General features: G+C 38.5%; 1 protein-coding gene across 15 annotated transcripts in view; it reads left to right on the top strand.

Moving 5' to 3' along the window:
• PTPRM (protein tyrosine phosphatase receptor type M) overlaps positions 1 to 16819 on the top strand; it is a 539592-nt gene that overhangs the window by 298474 nt on the left and 224299 nt on the right. For all 15 annotated transcript variants that reach the window (XM_048507340.1, XM_048507337.1, XM_048507335.1 and 12 more), the window contains exons 9-11: positions 4037 to 4146; positions 11849 to 12050; positions 15606 to 15708. In XM_048507340.1, the coding sequence (XP_048363297.1) occupies positions 4037 to 4146; positions 11849 to 12050; positions 15606 to 15708 (415 nt within the window). The remainder of the gene's footprint in view (positions 1 to 4036; positions 4147 to 11848; positions 12051 to 15605; positions 15709 to 16819) is intronic.

The raw sequence follows: 16819 nt of genomic DNA, 5'->3' as shown, positions 1-16819 counted from the left end.
TATAGGAATCTTTTCATATATCTTTGTTAGTGGTGTGGATTTATTTATATCAAGGCTATGCTAACAGTGATGCAAAATATAAATTTGATTCTCAAGTGTGGGGCGGGGAGGAGTTGTAATCAAGTCTGAATCTCACATCTTTCCCATCATTAAGCAGATACTTTTAAACCATGAATTTAAAACCCTTTGACCCTTTGTGTGTTCAGCTGCTAATTTTACTTTCAAAATCATCACGGAACGATCCTATGCAGCACTATTTTTACAATCTAGACTCCCTTCTTCACTGTAGGGTTTTATGTTAGCCCATCTAAATGCCTTCCCCTCAATTGTACTATCTGGATGGTATCAACAAATTCAACACACCGTATAATTTTCAAAGATCCCTTTTTTTGATGACCTTTATTGGTAGTTTAGAGTTTACAGTTTAGAGATTCTGTCCATAAAGAATCTGTGATGCAATACTTGTTGAAAGATGGTGATAAAACCACTAGTACTGACTTTAGATTTTAGTAGAAATGTTTAAAATTAAATATAAATCAATCAATTTAATAACTGATTTTTATATACTGTGTTTAATTTAGTATTTATCTAATACGTCATGTAATATGTCTTTACTGAAATCAAGTCTCCTATTTTATCATTCATACATTTTCTGAACAAGGGCATTTATTAGTTTTTTATCATATAGTTTTTCAGATAAATATAAAACCATTATATAATCTAAACAATTTTGTCCTACACAGTTGTACCTGCTTAGAAACAGCATCTGCTAGTTTAAAACTAATATGTTCTTCATGCAAAAAATGCACAAAAATATTCTTAATTTGAAGACAAATACCATAATTCTGTACAAAGTTAGTTATATTTGATTGAGAGACAACCAGTGGTACGATTCAAATAATTTAACAACCGGTTCCGAAAGGACTCAATGGTGGGATTACAACCATTCTCTGAACAAGACAAAAAATTAGCTATTGGTTCTACCAGATAGTGCAAATAGGCTGAATCCCACCACTGGAGACAACTAGAACCTTTATACAAATTAGGACCATAGCAAGCGTTGCCAGGCAACTAGTGAGTGGGCTGGAGGCAGGAAGATGGAGGGAAGGACATGATGCCAGTGGCACTACATCACTTTTGAGCACAATCCAGAAGTGCCAAAGGGTAATATAGATATTGCTGGAAACTCTGTGATTTATCTATGAGAAGGAAAGTAGATGTAGACATGTTGTATGGGTGATAGTAATTAATAGTCATAATTCACTGCATATATTGCTTTTTATAAATATATTACTTAACATTTTTATATTGCTTGCCTCAGAATTATATTTCCCCATTTATTTTAATTTACTTCAGAAATTAATTTTTAATTTTAAAAAATGGAAAAAAAGGATTGTTTAATTAAATTAAAAAAGAAAACGATCAAATTTAACAAGGTTTCATGTATCAAGTTCCAACTGCATTTTAATTAAAAGAACATCAATCCGTGTAACTAGTTTAATGCTATTGAATGAGTAGAGAGCACTTTTGCTTGTGCAAAGGAGGAAGAGTGGCCATGACTTCCACAGTTGAACTAAGACTTCCTTCCTAACGCTTTTCAGTTGGTACAGGTGGGTGCTATAGGAATGGGAAGTGCTTTGGCACAGCATGGGGTTACATCCAGCACTGGACAACCCACCTGCTTCCTGATATTCCCAGTCCCCCCAGCCCACTTGCTGGGAGTGGGACCATGAAGTGGCAAGTCCTGAGATCCCACGTGGATGCAAGCTGCTGCACGGTTTCCTTGCCACTTATTGGTGAGAGCCAGCTGACACTCCCCAAGCTCGGCATGCTGCTGAATGGCTCCACCTTTTCAGCTTGTAAAAGAGTCCGTAAAACAAGGGAAGCAGGGTTGCAGGGACAGCAATGGCTACTAAAATGTTTTTTAGATTATGTTTTTCTTTTTTTAGTTCTGCTGCCTTTTTATCACTGATTTTTAATTGAGCACCTTCATAAGGAAGTACTGTGCAGAGCTGCTAAAGTTTCATATCTAAACAATTGATTTCAGTGATATCAAACACAGAGACACTTCACAGTCACTCCACTGAAATCAATGGCTTTTGTATTTTTGTACCAATGGCTTCGTTTTTTGTATCTTTTTTTAAAAATTTCTACCAGTGAGTTTTGTATGCTGTACCATAGCTTTCTGTACCATGGCTTTCTGTTCAAAGTACAGCTACAGAAACATACATTAAAGTAGTCAAAGCTTTGTTAGTAATCACTAACAATACTTTTGCTTCTTTTAGTTAATATTTCTGTAATTTATTGTACTTGTCTTTATTGTAAGGTACTTTCATGCCCTTTAAACAGAAAGCTGTGGTACAAAATACAATTCAAGTAAAAATGCAGCTTTTAAAATTTGTTTTTAAATTGTTTAGTTTTTTAAAATCCCTCACAATTTAGTAACTGTTCTGTAAAGAATCTGACATTGTGTTAGTAGTATTAAAGAGGTTTTCCCATGAAGCCTGAAAGAAGAAGCACCCATACAATTCTGTTTTAAAATATTATGTATAAGTATATAGTTACGTATCTCAATATATAATTTCCATATATTAAGAGATTAATAAAACATTCACCAGTTTATAAATTCATAAATTTGTAAACTCGGGTTGGTTGCTTCCAGAGTCCTGCTAGGTAGAAACTTAATTTTAAGCAAAGGTAAAATTCCCCGTGTCTTGGGTGAATAAGATTTCACTGAAGAAATGTCAGGTTAATTAAGACTGCAGTGTTCTCCAGGTTGCATATGTTTTATTCTATTCTTAATAGTTGTTGTTTTTAAACTGAGACTATTTGATGGGTTATTTAGTATTTTTCTTGTTTCATGCTGAGAAATGATGGTGACTGTTTTCTTTCTGGAAAGATTGCAGTGTACTTACAAGTATTTAACTGTGGGATTCAGAAATATTTTCTCCATGTCATTCCACTATTGTATGGAATCCAGCATTCAAGACGCAATTCAAATTTGCTGGTTAAATGTAATTTTCCCTTCACAACAGTAACACAATTGTTGTGAAGCCTCTTATATGCCAGTGTTATTGGCACTGATAGGTTGTATAATTCTGCACCACCTATGTCCACACATTTTGTATTGTTTTTAAAAGTTTTATTTTTCATTATATTTCTAGTTCCTTCCATGCTGTATTCACTCTCTGCTGTTCCACTTTTGAGCAAGTCTTTCTTTTTCTTTTGTAGCAATGACATGAGTTTCTTCCCTGGTATTTTGGAAATGGGAAAAAGTTGGGCAGATCCCCTCTCTGGCTCGACAATGACCAATTCCCATTTCATTTTTCACCCCAAAGTGGATGAAAAATACAGAAAATGCACCTTTTCAGCAAAGCGACCTCCATGTCCTATAATCTTACCGTGAATGAAGGGCAAGGGCTAGTAAAAGTATAGCGCTGTGAACGTAGTCTTCCCATCTGGGCTAATCATATGCCATAATTTACTAATTGTACCATAATTGTACCATATACCATATACAATTGTACTAATTGTACCACTAATTGTACCATATATATATAAAATGTTCCCCTGGGGTATTGCATGTTGGCAGTTCCATTCTATATTCTAGCAGGACTATTTAAACCTACTCTTATCCACTGAACAATTGTGGACCATTCAATAAGGCCGTGCTCCAACAGTTTCATTATATATGTCTACCAACTTTCAGTTTGTAAAAATTCTAGCTTCCTATTGTTACATATATATATGTTTGCACCTACAGAAGAAATGCTTTACTGAATCTCAGTTCTGTGGGATTCAGGGCCTTTTGACTTTCTTCCAATGGGAAAAAAATTATATAGGTCATAATTTAGTTCATTCTAGTGCAAAGTTTCAATGTTTCCTCATAATTTAGAACATATTTTAATATGATCTTTGAAAAATCATCTAAGGAGATCATTTTTTGCAATTTTTCAAGGGCCTAAATATCTGCCAGCAGAACTCAATATAGTTACAATACAAAAAATCTAAAGATCTATTTCTCCCTAATCATTAGTTCCAAGTGCCGTTCCACTTGAGTCTATTCAAGGAAGTACTTATGAGGAGAAGATATTCCTTCAGTGGAGAGAGCCAGTACAGACATATGGTGTGATCACATTATATGAGGTACGTTAATTAACACTTTTTTTGTTTTTCTCCCTTCTTCATGTAAAATATTAACTGGTCTGTTGTAAAGTATTTTTTCTGGTATATCTGATCAAGGTTTTATTTATTTAAATACTTATATCCAATCTTATTCAAAAGTTTATAGTGATCTATACTAGATCAGTAAATCAAAAACTTTAAAAACACAACAATCAATATAATCTCACTGAAAGTAGTCCAGAAGCCCAGTTTAAATCCATAATAAATTAATCACATCTGCAATACTAGTAATGCAGATAACAGTCTCATCTATAGAATAGATGCCACTACTGGGCAGGGGGAGGAATTCTGCAAAGGATATCTTTTTCTGGGATAGACATCAGGACTTTTTAGCAATATAGTGTGATGTACAGAAAGGCCCTGGCCTGGGTAGAGGCCAGCCGTATCGACAAGGGGCAGGGGACTACCAGCAAATTGGCCTCCGTAGAACGCAGAGGCCTATTTGGGACATATGGGGTTAGACGGTCTCTATTTTCTCAGGAGTATAATGCTATAGAGTCCACCCTCTAGGGCAGCCATTTTGGAGGGGAGAGGGAGAACCAGTGGCAGGATTCAAATAATTTAACAACTGGTTCCGGTGGTGGGATTCAAATAATTTAACAACTGTTTGTTTACAAGCACCATTTTAACAACTGGTTCTGCCGAAGTAGTGCAAACCTGCTGAATCCCACCTCTGGGGAGAACTGATCTTTTTTGTCCGAAGATTAGTTGTAATTCTGGGAGATCTTCAGGCCTCAACTGGAGTTTAGCAACTCTAAGGTAATTTATGGTTGTTCTGTTCTGGAAGAAAAAAAATTTCCCTGGGGTGTTGCATGTTGGTAGTTCCATTCCATATTCTAGTAGGACTGTTTAAACCTACTCTTATCCACTGAACCATTGTGGACCGTTCAATAAGGCTGTGCTCCAACAGTTTCATTATTATAATTATACTTTAGGTAGATGACTGGTAACTAGTGGGATTATTCCCAGTTCTCATAGATTGGCTTGGCTGAAGGCAGGACCTTTCTTCATGTCCAGGATTTCTTTTTTTTTATTGGCTTATTTGTTTAAATTATACTGGGGTGGGGTTGTTGTTGTTTTTTGGAAATTTCTTTGAGCTTCTTTGGGTCCTTTTGGGGAAACAAGCAGCATAGAAAAGAAAATAAGTGAATTTGACACTTTAATGTAAGGTAATGCTAACATGTTAGATTTTTTAAACAGCAAAAAACAGCCTTTGATGGTCTGTCGCATTAGAGCCTTTCACATTGGAAGTATAAACAAAGTTGTAGCCTTTCTTTAATTCTATATCACGTCTTTTCCCCCTTACTTTATATTTCCACCTAATGTATAATAAGAAAGTTCACAGGAGCCATTGCATTATCAAATTAGTGAAACTCTGCTTGTACTAGCCATGTATAATATTACCTGCTGTAGTTATATAGATCAGTATTTTTAATGGTAATACCCACTAGTCAATCATTCAAGGGCAAAATTGGGAATGGTCATATAATATTGAGCATTGCTACATTTCTGTAAACCTGTTCTAATTCTCTCACGTGATAAAATACTCCTGTCCTCAGTTTGGTAGTGTAATAGTTTATGAATTTGAGAGGAATAAGATCCATGCTACTATGCCCTGTCACCAACAAATGTAACTAACACAGAGGCTAGAGAATGGTGTAAGAACTGGCCTGCTGGTGCATTGTAATTCACTGGATGTTAGCCATCTGTGATGTAAATAATTGATGCTGTTTATATCTGCCTCTGGCATACTATGGAAGCACCTTTGCCCTCTCCTCTGCCTTGGTATTTAACCCATTATAACCTTGTCTGCCTGCTTATACCAAGAATGAATCCAGAAGTAAACAAAAGCAGAACTTTATTTCCCGGTACAGGAAGAAATATTTTGGTGTTGAAGAACAAAACAATTCTAACTGGGTGTGAGACTTACCGGTAATTAGGAGAAATAGTTTCATTGTAACAGAAGATGCTACAGAGATTGAGGAGGAGCCAGTCAGACATTGCCAGTCTATCATGTGAGGATAAAATATCTCCCTCAGATGCAATGCGTAAACATGGGACTTGAGGATCTTATCTCTCTTACTGAGGACTTTTTGGGGCCAGGGCTGATTCAAATTAAGGCACATGATTGATTCAAATTAAGGCACATGATTGAAGGGGTAGGTGATGGAAAAGGTGCATCTGTGTGCTCTTGAAGGAGCATGGCTCACTGATAGAGCATAAGATTGGCATGCAGAAAGTTCCAGGTTCACTCCCCAGTATTTCCAGTTAAAGGATCAAGTAAGTTCACAATGAGGCCTATTACTCAGAAAATAAATGGAGGCTCTTTATTGTAAGAGAATTTGAGGGGGGGTATTGTTTGTTTTGTTTTCAGTCAAGTCACAGCTGACTTATAGAGTCCCATAGGGTTTTCAAGGCAAGAGACCTTTGGAGTTGGGTTGCCATTGCCTGCCTCTTCATTACTGCCCGGTTATTCCTTGGAGGTCTCCCATCCAAATACTAGCCAGGGTTGGGTCACCTTGCAGGCTTCCATGGCATGTAGGGATTTGAACCTGGGATTTCCAGGGTTTAGTTTAACATCTTAACCACTACTACACACTTGATATGAATGACAGAGTGAATGCTTCTTGCTGAGCTAGGCTGGAGAGAGATGGCAGAAAGAATGTCCAGCCTAGTAATCATAGGGCGAGAACAAATGACTGAACGGAAGGATCTCCTCAGTATAGGATTCTGGGTAACTGAAGGACAGCATCAGAATAAATAGAAGGAAAGGTCAGAAAGTGTCCTATCCTTTAGTGACTCATTGTTATGTTGTCTCCTGAGTGACCCTAACGTATGCACTAATATTAAGCAATTATACAATCAATTTATTCTAATATAAGCAATGTAAAAGACCTTTATCTCAGATGCTGGAGAACCCTGCCAGTCTGAGTAGACACTACTGCACTTAATAGACTATTAATCTGATTCAGTATAATTTGCTCTATTCATTTATAGCCCACTTTTCTCCCCAGTTGGGACCTAAAGTAGCTTACAATCTTGTCTCCTCCATTTTTATCATCACAACTACCCTGTGAGGTAGGCTAGGCTGAGAATCAAACCACCCAGTAAACTTCTATGGCAGAATGAACTTCTATAGAACTTTTATGGAACTATGGTTCTCTCAACTCCTCGTTCACCAATCTAACTACTGGGTCTCATAAGGCAGCTTCATGTTTTTTATGTGAGATAATAAAAATGGCGCAAATCAGAACGATAGGATTATAAATCCTCTATGCATTCCAGCAGTCATTCTCACAACAGGAATTTGAATAAACATAAAGAATGTTCTGTAAATCTAGCACCCAACCATATTTCTCAAAGATTCTGAGAGGCCAGCCTCTCCTACACTGACTGAAACAGTGTCACTCTTCTCTGAGCAATCTGACCTTGTTGTTGTTGTTGTTGTTAATTAGATTTAGTAACCCGCCCTCCCTGGCCAAAGCCTGGCTCAGGACGGCTAATAAACATCTAAAATACAATCATGAAAGCAACATCAATAAATTAACCATTAAAACATTTCCACAATATAACAATGATGATTTGAACAGTCTTACCCACATTACATTTCCCAAACTCTCACCATAATTTCACAAGATCTTATAGGTGAGGAAAGGAGGGAGGAGCATTAGCCCAGGTGCCAAGATGACATATGGACCAATATTGTCAGTTAAGACCTGGCAGAATAACTTGGTCTTACAGCCCTGCGAAATGGATTTATATCTCACAGGGCTCTAATGTCTGCCAGGATTGAGTTCCACTAAGTGGGATCCATGGCCAAAAAGGCCCTGGCACTGGTAGCCAACAACCAAAGCTCCTTGGGACTAGGAACCATTAACAAATTACCACCAGAGCATCTAAGGGTCCTCCATGGGTGATATGGTGTAATGTGGTCTTGAAGTTATGATTGTCCCAGACATCTCAAGGCCTTAAAGGTAAGTACAGATACCTTGAAAACTATCTGGAATTCAACTGGCAACCAGTGTAGCCTGTACAGCACAGATCTAATATGCTCTCTCACTGGTGTCCCAGTGAGTACTCTCACAGTTGTGTTCTGGACCAGCTGCAGTTTGCGGAGCAGTCTCATGAGTAGACCAGTGTAGAGTGAGTTACAGTAGTCTAGCCTGGAAATGACCATTGCCTGGATATTGTGGCCAGGTCTGTACAGGACAGATAGGGGACCAATTGCCTGGCCTGACATAGATGGAAAAAGGCCATCCTGGTTATTTGTGTGACTTGGGTTTCCATAGATAAGACAGACTCCAGAATCAAACCCTTGTTCTTTACAAAGGAGATAGATGTTAAAACCTCACCATCCAGCTTCAGCAATTGGAACCTTTATAAAAGATCTTTTATAAAAGAATCTTTATAAAAGATCCAAAGATAGTTTATTCAGCATTCCTTGTAGATTCCTCTATGGATCACATCTATTCTGCAGCAAGAATAATGGCTACAGGCAAAAAGATTCTGTCTGCATCCCACAAGTACTTGGCTGCAACACTGAGAAGTTGCTCCAAGCTTCCAATCAAAACTTGCTAGTGTCTCCCACCCCAAATTGCTCTTCCAGCACTATGTCATAAAATGACACTGAGCCCACAAATCAGAACACTTTGTTCTGAAAAAATATTTACTGGCACGGCAAGTCTTAGAATCAGACAATAAAAGATACAGAAATAGCCACCAATATATAAAATCCCTATGAGACTATTTAAAATATAATTGAGAAGAAATCTGTGGTAATTGTCATTTAAAATATATGCCATGATATAACATGTCCAATTTAGAAAAAAAAATCTGCAGGTTCTACTGAGCCAGTATTATTCACAGTGCCTCAAGCAGGAAACTCATTTATTTGATATATAGAAACAACATGTATCATCTTTTAAACCCAGTGTATTGTGATTTGCCTTGAGTTTACTGGTAGCCTTTTCTAATCCCAAAGGTCAAAACTGAGAGCTCGTGTAAATTATGAGTTTACCCTGGGTCAGTGCTGAGTTGAAATTAATTTAACCAGTGCCTGACCTATATAAAAAGTATCTTGAAATTGATGTATGTACCACTGAAAGTTGTGTTTATATTGTTCAAGTTACATTGGTTTGAAGAAAAGCTAGTGTTCACACTGATCAGCAAATTACAAAATTCTAAAGATGGATATTCAAATTGATTCAGTAATTGGACTGGCAAAAAACACATGTTTAATGCATTCCCTTTGCCTATTGCCTGCCTTTGTTTTTTCAGTCTGGAAGTTCATTTTTCATCCCGTTTGGTGGAATTTCTTTTGTAGCTAATCTTGCTGTTCTGGCTGTTCTGATTACACCATCCCTTGCAATGAATATGCCCCATGTTGGCTTTTTTAAAACTACAATTCCTTGTATGGCATTGTGTTCGACTAAGGCTGTTGCATGCATGAAGATGGGATACTACCAAGGAATACCAGGGTTGCTGCACAGAGACATCTAATTGCAAATCACCTCTGAATGTCTCTCCCCTATTTAACCAGTGCCCGACCTATATAAAAAGTATCTTGAAATTGATGTATGTACCACTGAAAGTTGTGTTTATATTGTTCAAGTATTGCATTCTTCTCTGTCTCTGTTCTGAAATTTTTCTTTTTTTCTGTTTCATATTTTTCTACCGTGTTGGTCAATTATACTGTGAAAATTAATTAAACATTTTTTTAAAAAAACATATAGGGTTGCCATAAGTTGTTTTCAACTTAATGCCCCCCCCCCCAAGTATTTCATTTCACTCTTAAAGTTTGTGGTTACAGGTACAGATCAATGATTTCAATCACAAGAACTGTCTCCACCCTGGAACCTGACATTCCAGTTGGAGAACACTGATTCTACTTATAGCAACAATCATTCCATTCTGGGGCTGTCATACCAGTCATTTTCACTAGCTGGTGATCCCTCACCAGCTGGATATGCGATCCGCTCACTGATGAACACTCCCCTCCTATAAGCATTGACTCTACGTGCCTTGTGTTGTTTGAAGAGAGCTAGAAAAAGATAAGAAATGAAAATTGAGGGGGTGAAGCATTTTTTCTAGAGATTTGGGGATGTAAATTACAGTGAATTAAAACGGTAACTCTGATGGAAGTGGAGTTTTTTACTTTTGTTAAACCTAATCCATTTTATGCATTTTGATTAATTCTTTCAGCCACTTTCTTCCTAATATACTATACAAGACTATTTCCAGCCCTGTACCAGACAAGGCCCTTTTATAACATACAGTATAACATATGGAGTTGAATTTGTACCATAAAGGATATTGTTAAAATCCTGGTTCAGCAATTAACTTTCCGCTTGGCTTAAATGTCATTTTTGGTTCTGATTTACATTAAAGTCTTACCTCATAGTGTTATGAAGATGATAATTAATGCAGCTCATTCTAGATGCTAAACAGTGTCATATGAGAGAGTAATAGCAAGCCATATGTAACTAAGTATATTACACACAAAAACAGGTAAAGTGGCAAATATTTAACTGTAAAAGTTTGAAACAACGCATAGAATAAAATATTGATGTTCTTCTAATGGAAAATATTTTTGTCCTCCAGTAGACAATTTCAGTTATTCAGAAATTTGCCACAATTTTCTAGCTCTCTAAAATTTCAGTTAAGACCTCTTCAATAACAATAGTAATAACCACAATGCACTATGCAACTGTTGTTTCATGGACATGTTTATAGAGAAGTAACTTATGCTATTTCTGCATGGCCAGCTGAGCAGAGGTTCATCGGCATAGTTCATGCTGATGCACCCCCGGGACCGTTCGCATGGAGTATAGGCGATGGCGCAGCCTTCGCACAGGCTGCACCACTTCCAAACGGCTCTTACCTCCTGTCGCCTTCTATTGCATTGTAGAGGCCAGGGGATATGCCCTCATGGCCAGAACGATGGCTCTGAGGTCGGAGGCCAGGAGGCACGGCAACAGCCAGAGCGACGGCTCTGAAGTTGGAGGCCAGGAGGCATGGCAGCGGGTGGAAGACACTGCTTTTGAAAAACTTCTCTTGTTGAGTGAGGTTCAAAAGCGGTGTTTTTGCACCACTTGGCTGGCACGAGCACAGTGCTGCTGCGATACAGCAGCACCTGCTGTGCGAACAACGCCCCAGGAGCAGTGTATTTACCGTCCCTAGGGCGCTGTTATTGGGCTGTGCAGAACAGCCTTAATTTTGTCATTGTAATCAAAATAAATGAATTTCAATTATAGGTAGATAACTTTAAAATGTAGCTACATTAAAAATATTTTATTGGTTCTAAAATGGTGAGGGCTGTAGCTTGTTCTGTTTTGGTGCAAAGCCAACAATAATGCAGTCTGGAAACGGAAATTACAATATAAAAACTGACAACTTTAAGGTGTTAGTGTGAGTCTGAACCATAGCCTTTATAGTTGTAATCTAGCTGTCTCCAAATCCCTGTATCTATAAAAGTAATAACTCATAACAGTTTTGTCTGAGCCTGTATCCCTTCATTGCACTCTGGATTTGAAGCACATAAGGCAGTAAGATAACTTATCATAAAATATCTGACAGTGCACACATCAGAAGGGTTTACTGGGTAAAAATGCAATCTTTGTCCCAACTGTGGAAGATAATATATAACTTTGTTATTCTTTTGTAGATCACCTACAAGGCTGTCAGCTCCTTTGACCCAGAAATAGATTTATCCAACCAAAGTGGACGTGTTTTAAAACATGGGAATGAAACACACTATTTATTTTTTGGTCTGTATCCTGGGACTACTTACTCTTTCACTATAAGAGCCAGTACAGCCAAAGGTTATGGACCTCCCATTACAAGTCAGTTTACTACAAAGATATCAGGTATTGTTTTTTATTTAACAGTGTTTCTTCTCTTGATTGAATATCTATTATATTCATATGGTTGTTTACTTGGAATTTTACAAATTGGAAATAGCTTTTAATTAACGGAATTACATTTTATACTTTAGGACTGAAATCCTAAACAAACTCATTAAAAATGTTTCCTTTTGGAATATGTTAGCCAAAGGCCCTTTCCGCACAGGCCAAAAGCGATGCCATCAGATCGTTCTGGTGGGGACCCTTCGCACAGGCGCCGCTGCCAAATTGCTGCAGTGGTGCTTGGTTCCCGCCAAAACGGTGTTTTTAAACTTCGCTCGGGGAGCGAGGTTTTTTGCAAATGCCGGCTTCCATTCGGTGCCATGCGAACGGCACTGGGTGGATGCTGGCTTTTCTCCCCCAGCCCTGCCAAATGCTGCTTACCTCCAGTCTCCTTCTGTCACATTGTGGAGGCCAGGAGACACGCCTCTTGACCTCCGACTCCAGGGTCATCGCTCTGGGCAGGGGGGGCGTGTCGCTCTGGGCAGGGGGGGTGTAAACTATGGGAAGGGGAGCGTAAACTATGCCGCTGCACCCTCGCAAGCTGGCCGTGCAGAAAGGGCCTTTGGGTCAATATTATTTTCCTCCAGCCATTGTCCTTTTGCGAATAATCTAATTTAATGCTTATTCTTTAATTTTCAAATGCATGATATGTAATGCATTATATCTGAATGTTGACCTCTTTTAGAAAACCTGAGAGGAATATGATTGACATTTGGATCCTATTTTTGATTTTTAATGTACTTTCAAAACGTTACAAATATTTCTTGAAGGAAGAAATAAGGTTATGGTTGTGTGCTATTCAGTAATAAGCTAATACATTATCAGGAGCCCTGGAAAACATAGAATATTACAGCGTAATTGTAGCACACCTGTCTCACTCACTCAGTGTGCCTATCACTCTCCCACAGGTTCACAACCTCTCTCCCACAAGATAATGGTTTCAGTTAATTCAGGACATCACACATCTACCCACATCCTCATTCAGACACTGCACAGAGCTATTGAGGTGGGGCTCAAACCAGTTCCATTTGCGCACTGACATCATTTATTCATATCCTAATATATATAGACCAAGATCTGAGACAACTAGTCCACTATTTTCCCTATTCCACATTTGTGATCTTTTGTTACAGATTGACTTTTTTCAGTGCATTCCCCTGAATTGAAGAAAGACCTAGAATTTCTGTCTCATTACTAATGCTGATTTCTCCTCGCCTATTACCCCTCTGCATAGCACACTTAATCCAATCAAACCTGCTGTTGTCATTTACCTGCTATTGACATTTATCTGCTATTGCCATCGGATGCATGAATTCATTCTCTACTTAATGACAGATGAACTTCCATTCTAGCTGTTTATGAAGAAGTGAGCTGTGAGTCAAGAAAGCTTACACTCTGCCAGAAATTTTGTTAGTATTTAAGGTGTTGCTGGACCCTTGCTACAGTCAGTCTGACATGGCTCCCAACTTAAAATATTTGTAGTTGTTTAAATATAATCCCCTCTCTGAGGTCTCTTTGTTTGACACTTGGAGATTATTGCTGAGATCTGGCAAAGGTAATTTCTGACCTTTTTTGGAATAGCATTACCAATTAAGAAATTTTCATATTAAATGTTTTTATTAGTCCTATCACTTCAGTCAGCTAAGTGTGAGGCTGTCTTGCAGCAGAAGTGGCTTTGGTGGCTTTCACCAGAGGAAAGCTTCACACTTGTCTAAGCAGAATGATAACTACGAGGCATCATCAGAAGTACAAATGAAGGAGCAATAAAGTGTAGCTTTTCTGAATACTCTTTATGCAATGTTATTGGCCTTTACTCAGAACTTTGTGTTTTGCATTATATGTAAGCGTTATAAGCGCTTTCAGGTTGATGCTAATTATTTAAAGCAAATATTTTATCTTTGAAATATGAAAAAGTAGTATGTTGGCAACCATTGCTGTCTATGGCCTTCTTTCCTACTGAAGGTTAACTTGTGTCTGCTGGACCACTTTAGACAGCAGAGGCAGGGGCTTCATGGTGGAATGTTCTTCCATACCAACAACAAAAATATTCTATATTAAATATGTTGGCATATCAGTTAGTAAGCTAGTTTAGCATCCTTCTTCCTGACATTTAATGTGGAAGAAATCTTTTGTATTGTTTAGATTCTCAGATTCAGTCGTGTGAGCCTCTACCTGTGTGCTTTGGAAGGGATAGGTCTGCTGCATCAGTGAGAACATAGCCTAGGTTGGGAGCCTGACATGCAGAAATAATATGAAGTTTTGCCCATTAATCTTAAAACACAGCTTCACCTCCTACATTACTACATGCCAGTCTGTTGTTATGCCCTATGCTCCGAAACTGGCTCGAACGTGCTTGAGACTCAGATTTGGTTATACTCACTAAGATATTGGCTGCACCTACATTTTCAATCCAAGTCTGGCAGCCTAACCAATCTGATGTTATCCGATTCATTCTCTTCTGATTGGAGTTCTCATATTATTACTAAAACAAATTCCCTGAGCTTCCTGCTGGACTTCTTTGTCAATATGGAAGAATCGCAAATTGTCAAGTCTTCTGACACAAAGATTAACTGACATAGAAACTCAAAACTTATCACCTCACTACCTGAAAGCCATTCTACCTACAGAACTCATCACTCTTCCTCCCAATAGAGCCCTGCCATCGTACTTTTAAAATTTATCCTTGCCCCAACTAAGACGCATATTTATGCTGATTAGTTTGAATGCTCTTCCTTCTGCTTACTTATGGGACAGATTCCTACGGGTCCCCCACCACAAAAGAACATGCCTCTGTTCCCAGAGGTCAGTCGAGTTGGTTGAACATATTTTACTTGGCTGCGAAATGTATACCTCGCTTAGAAGGCTCTTCATCGATCCTTTCACGATCTTAGAATGGCGGCGATTCTTCTGATAAGGCGCTAAGATTGCCTTTTGCTATAGATTTGTATTCCTACGATAGAACCTGTGGAAGTGGCAAAAAAAAATTGGCATTGACTCAGTAGACCCACTCCAGTTATATTGTTTTACTACCTTTTTATTGACTGCCTCACTTTTATTTATCTTAATCTAGTTTCTTCTTTTAATCTATTTATTTTTACTTTTATTAACTCCTTTGTTCATGCCAATAAAGGTATTGAATTGAATTGAAATTATTAAAGGCACAGGATAAGGGCCAATATACAGGTTGGGATTCCATTTTCTTTCTGGTCTCCCTTCCATGTTATATTACAATTATACTTCATACATAACTGGTTTCTAGAGGCAGTAATCCATGAGATAACTGCAATCCACATGATGCTTTATGTTACTTGCAAACTCACAGCAGGAAAAAACATAGGTACAGTACAGACTAGTTCACCTCTTCCATCTTTTGAAAAGTGGGGATGTACCAGCTTCTTCCTCTGTGTTTTAAAATAGCATTTGTGTCTTCCAGAAGGATATTTAAAACAGGACTTTTGGAACCACATGAATGGTTCAAATTGTGTGACTTCTTCCTCTGTTCCTGTTTTTTTCTAGCACCCTCTATGCCACCATATGAACTGGAAACACCTTTAAATCAAACTGACAGCACTGTGACAGTTATGTTGAAGCCTGCACAGAGCAGAGGCGCTCCAGTCAGGTATGGTGGAGCTGTGGAAGCTTTACAAGATTAAAACAAAATCAATTAATTTTTGACAGCGTTTTCAGGTGGTTGTTGTTTTTAGCACAGCAATCAGTGTTTAAATCTGTGTTTGCATTATCGCTAATTGAGTTAAATAACAGATGAGGAAAGAAAATGCTTTGATGTGGAGTAGTTAGGTATTGTGTGAAGGATTTCAAAGCTTGTTCTTTGAAAATAAGGAACAAAGCTGCAGTGCTGTTATGTAGGTGGCTTCTTTACTCCTTTAAGGTAATTGCTCAATGCAGTGTTTATGAGTTCAAGGGCACATCATTATTTTCATCCTCTTATAAACGTTTGCGCGCCAGTCTGCGCACCAACGCCTGGCGCCAACCTGCCGTTTTAATCAACGTTCCAGTTCCGGGAAACAGCTAAGGCGTTCGCAGGGCGGCTGCATTACTGGAAGGATTTTCAGCAATCTGCTTGAGAGGTGATGTATTGTAGTCGAGAGGCTGCACTACAAACCAGAAAGCTCCCTATTAAAATCTTACTAAGGTTGTTACATTTTTCGTAGTACGACCTATATGCTGGTCTTAAATTCACTAGGGTATAAAGAAGGAGAAAGAAGAAGATTGGGGGAAGAAAATGCTGAGATCAGAGGAGCTGGACCTAGTGTCAGCCTCAGTCTTATTTCCAACTTTAGTACTAGTTCTTATTATTTTCCCCCAGCCAGATTCTAGAGTTGGCCAGGCTGGGAGAAAAAGGCTGCAAAAACAGAGTGCAGTAAGTTGAGCCAAGGGCGAGCGTTGTTTTCTACCCTAAAACCAACCATGCCAGCCGAGGATTCCAGGAAAGGATAGGAAAGATGTGAAGATGTCATGTGGCATTCCACAGACACAAGATGAAACATTCTTCTGCATCCCCTGACACCTTCCAGATATGTCTGCCACCTAAAAGTAGTTGAGGGTCCTAGGAAAGGGTCTCATGCTGGTTTATGTCTGTTCCCACGCTGCAAGTGAGAACAAGGATACTTTCTTCTCCCTGCCTGGCTTTTTGTTGTTTTTCATTGGCCGTTTCTGCACGGCTGTGGAGGCGCCTCCACACCGGCAGAATTCTCGCCGGCGTGGAGGCG

Source organism: Sphaerodactylus townsendi, linkage group LG09 (assembly GCF_021028975.2).
Source record: "Sphaerodactylus townsendi isolate TG3544 linkage group LG09, MPM_Stown_v2.3, whole genome shotgun sequence".
Taxonomy (NCBI): Eukaryota; Metazoa; Chordata; class Lepidosauria; order Squamata; family Sphaerodactylidae; genus Sphaerodactylus; species Sphaerodactylus townsendi.
The sequence above is the reverse complement of the archived record's forward strand: the minus strand, read 5'-3'. Positions and strand labels throughout refer to the sequence as shown.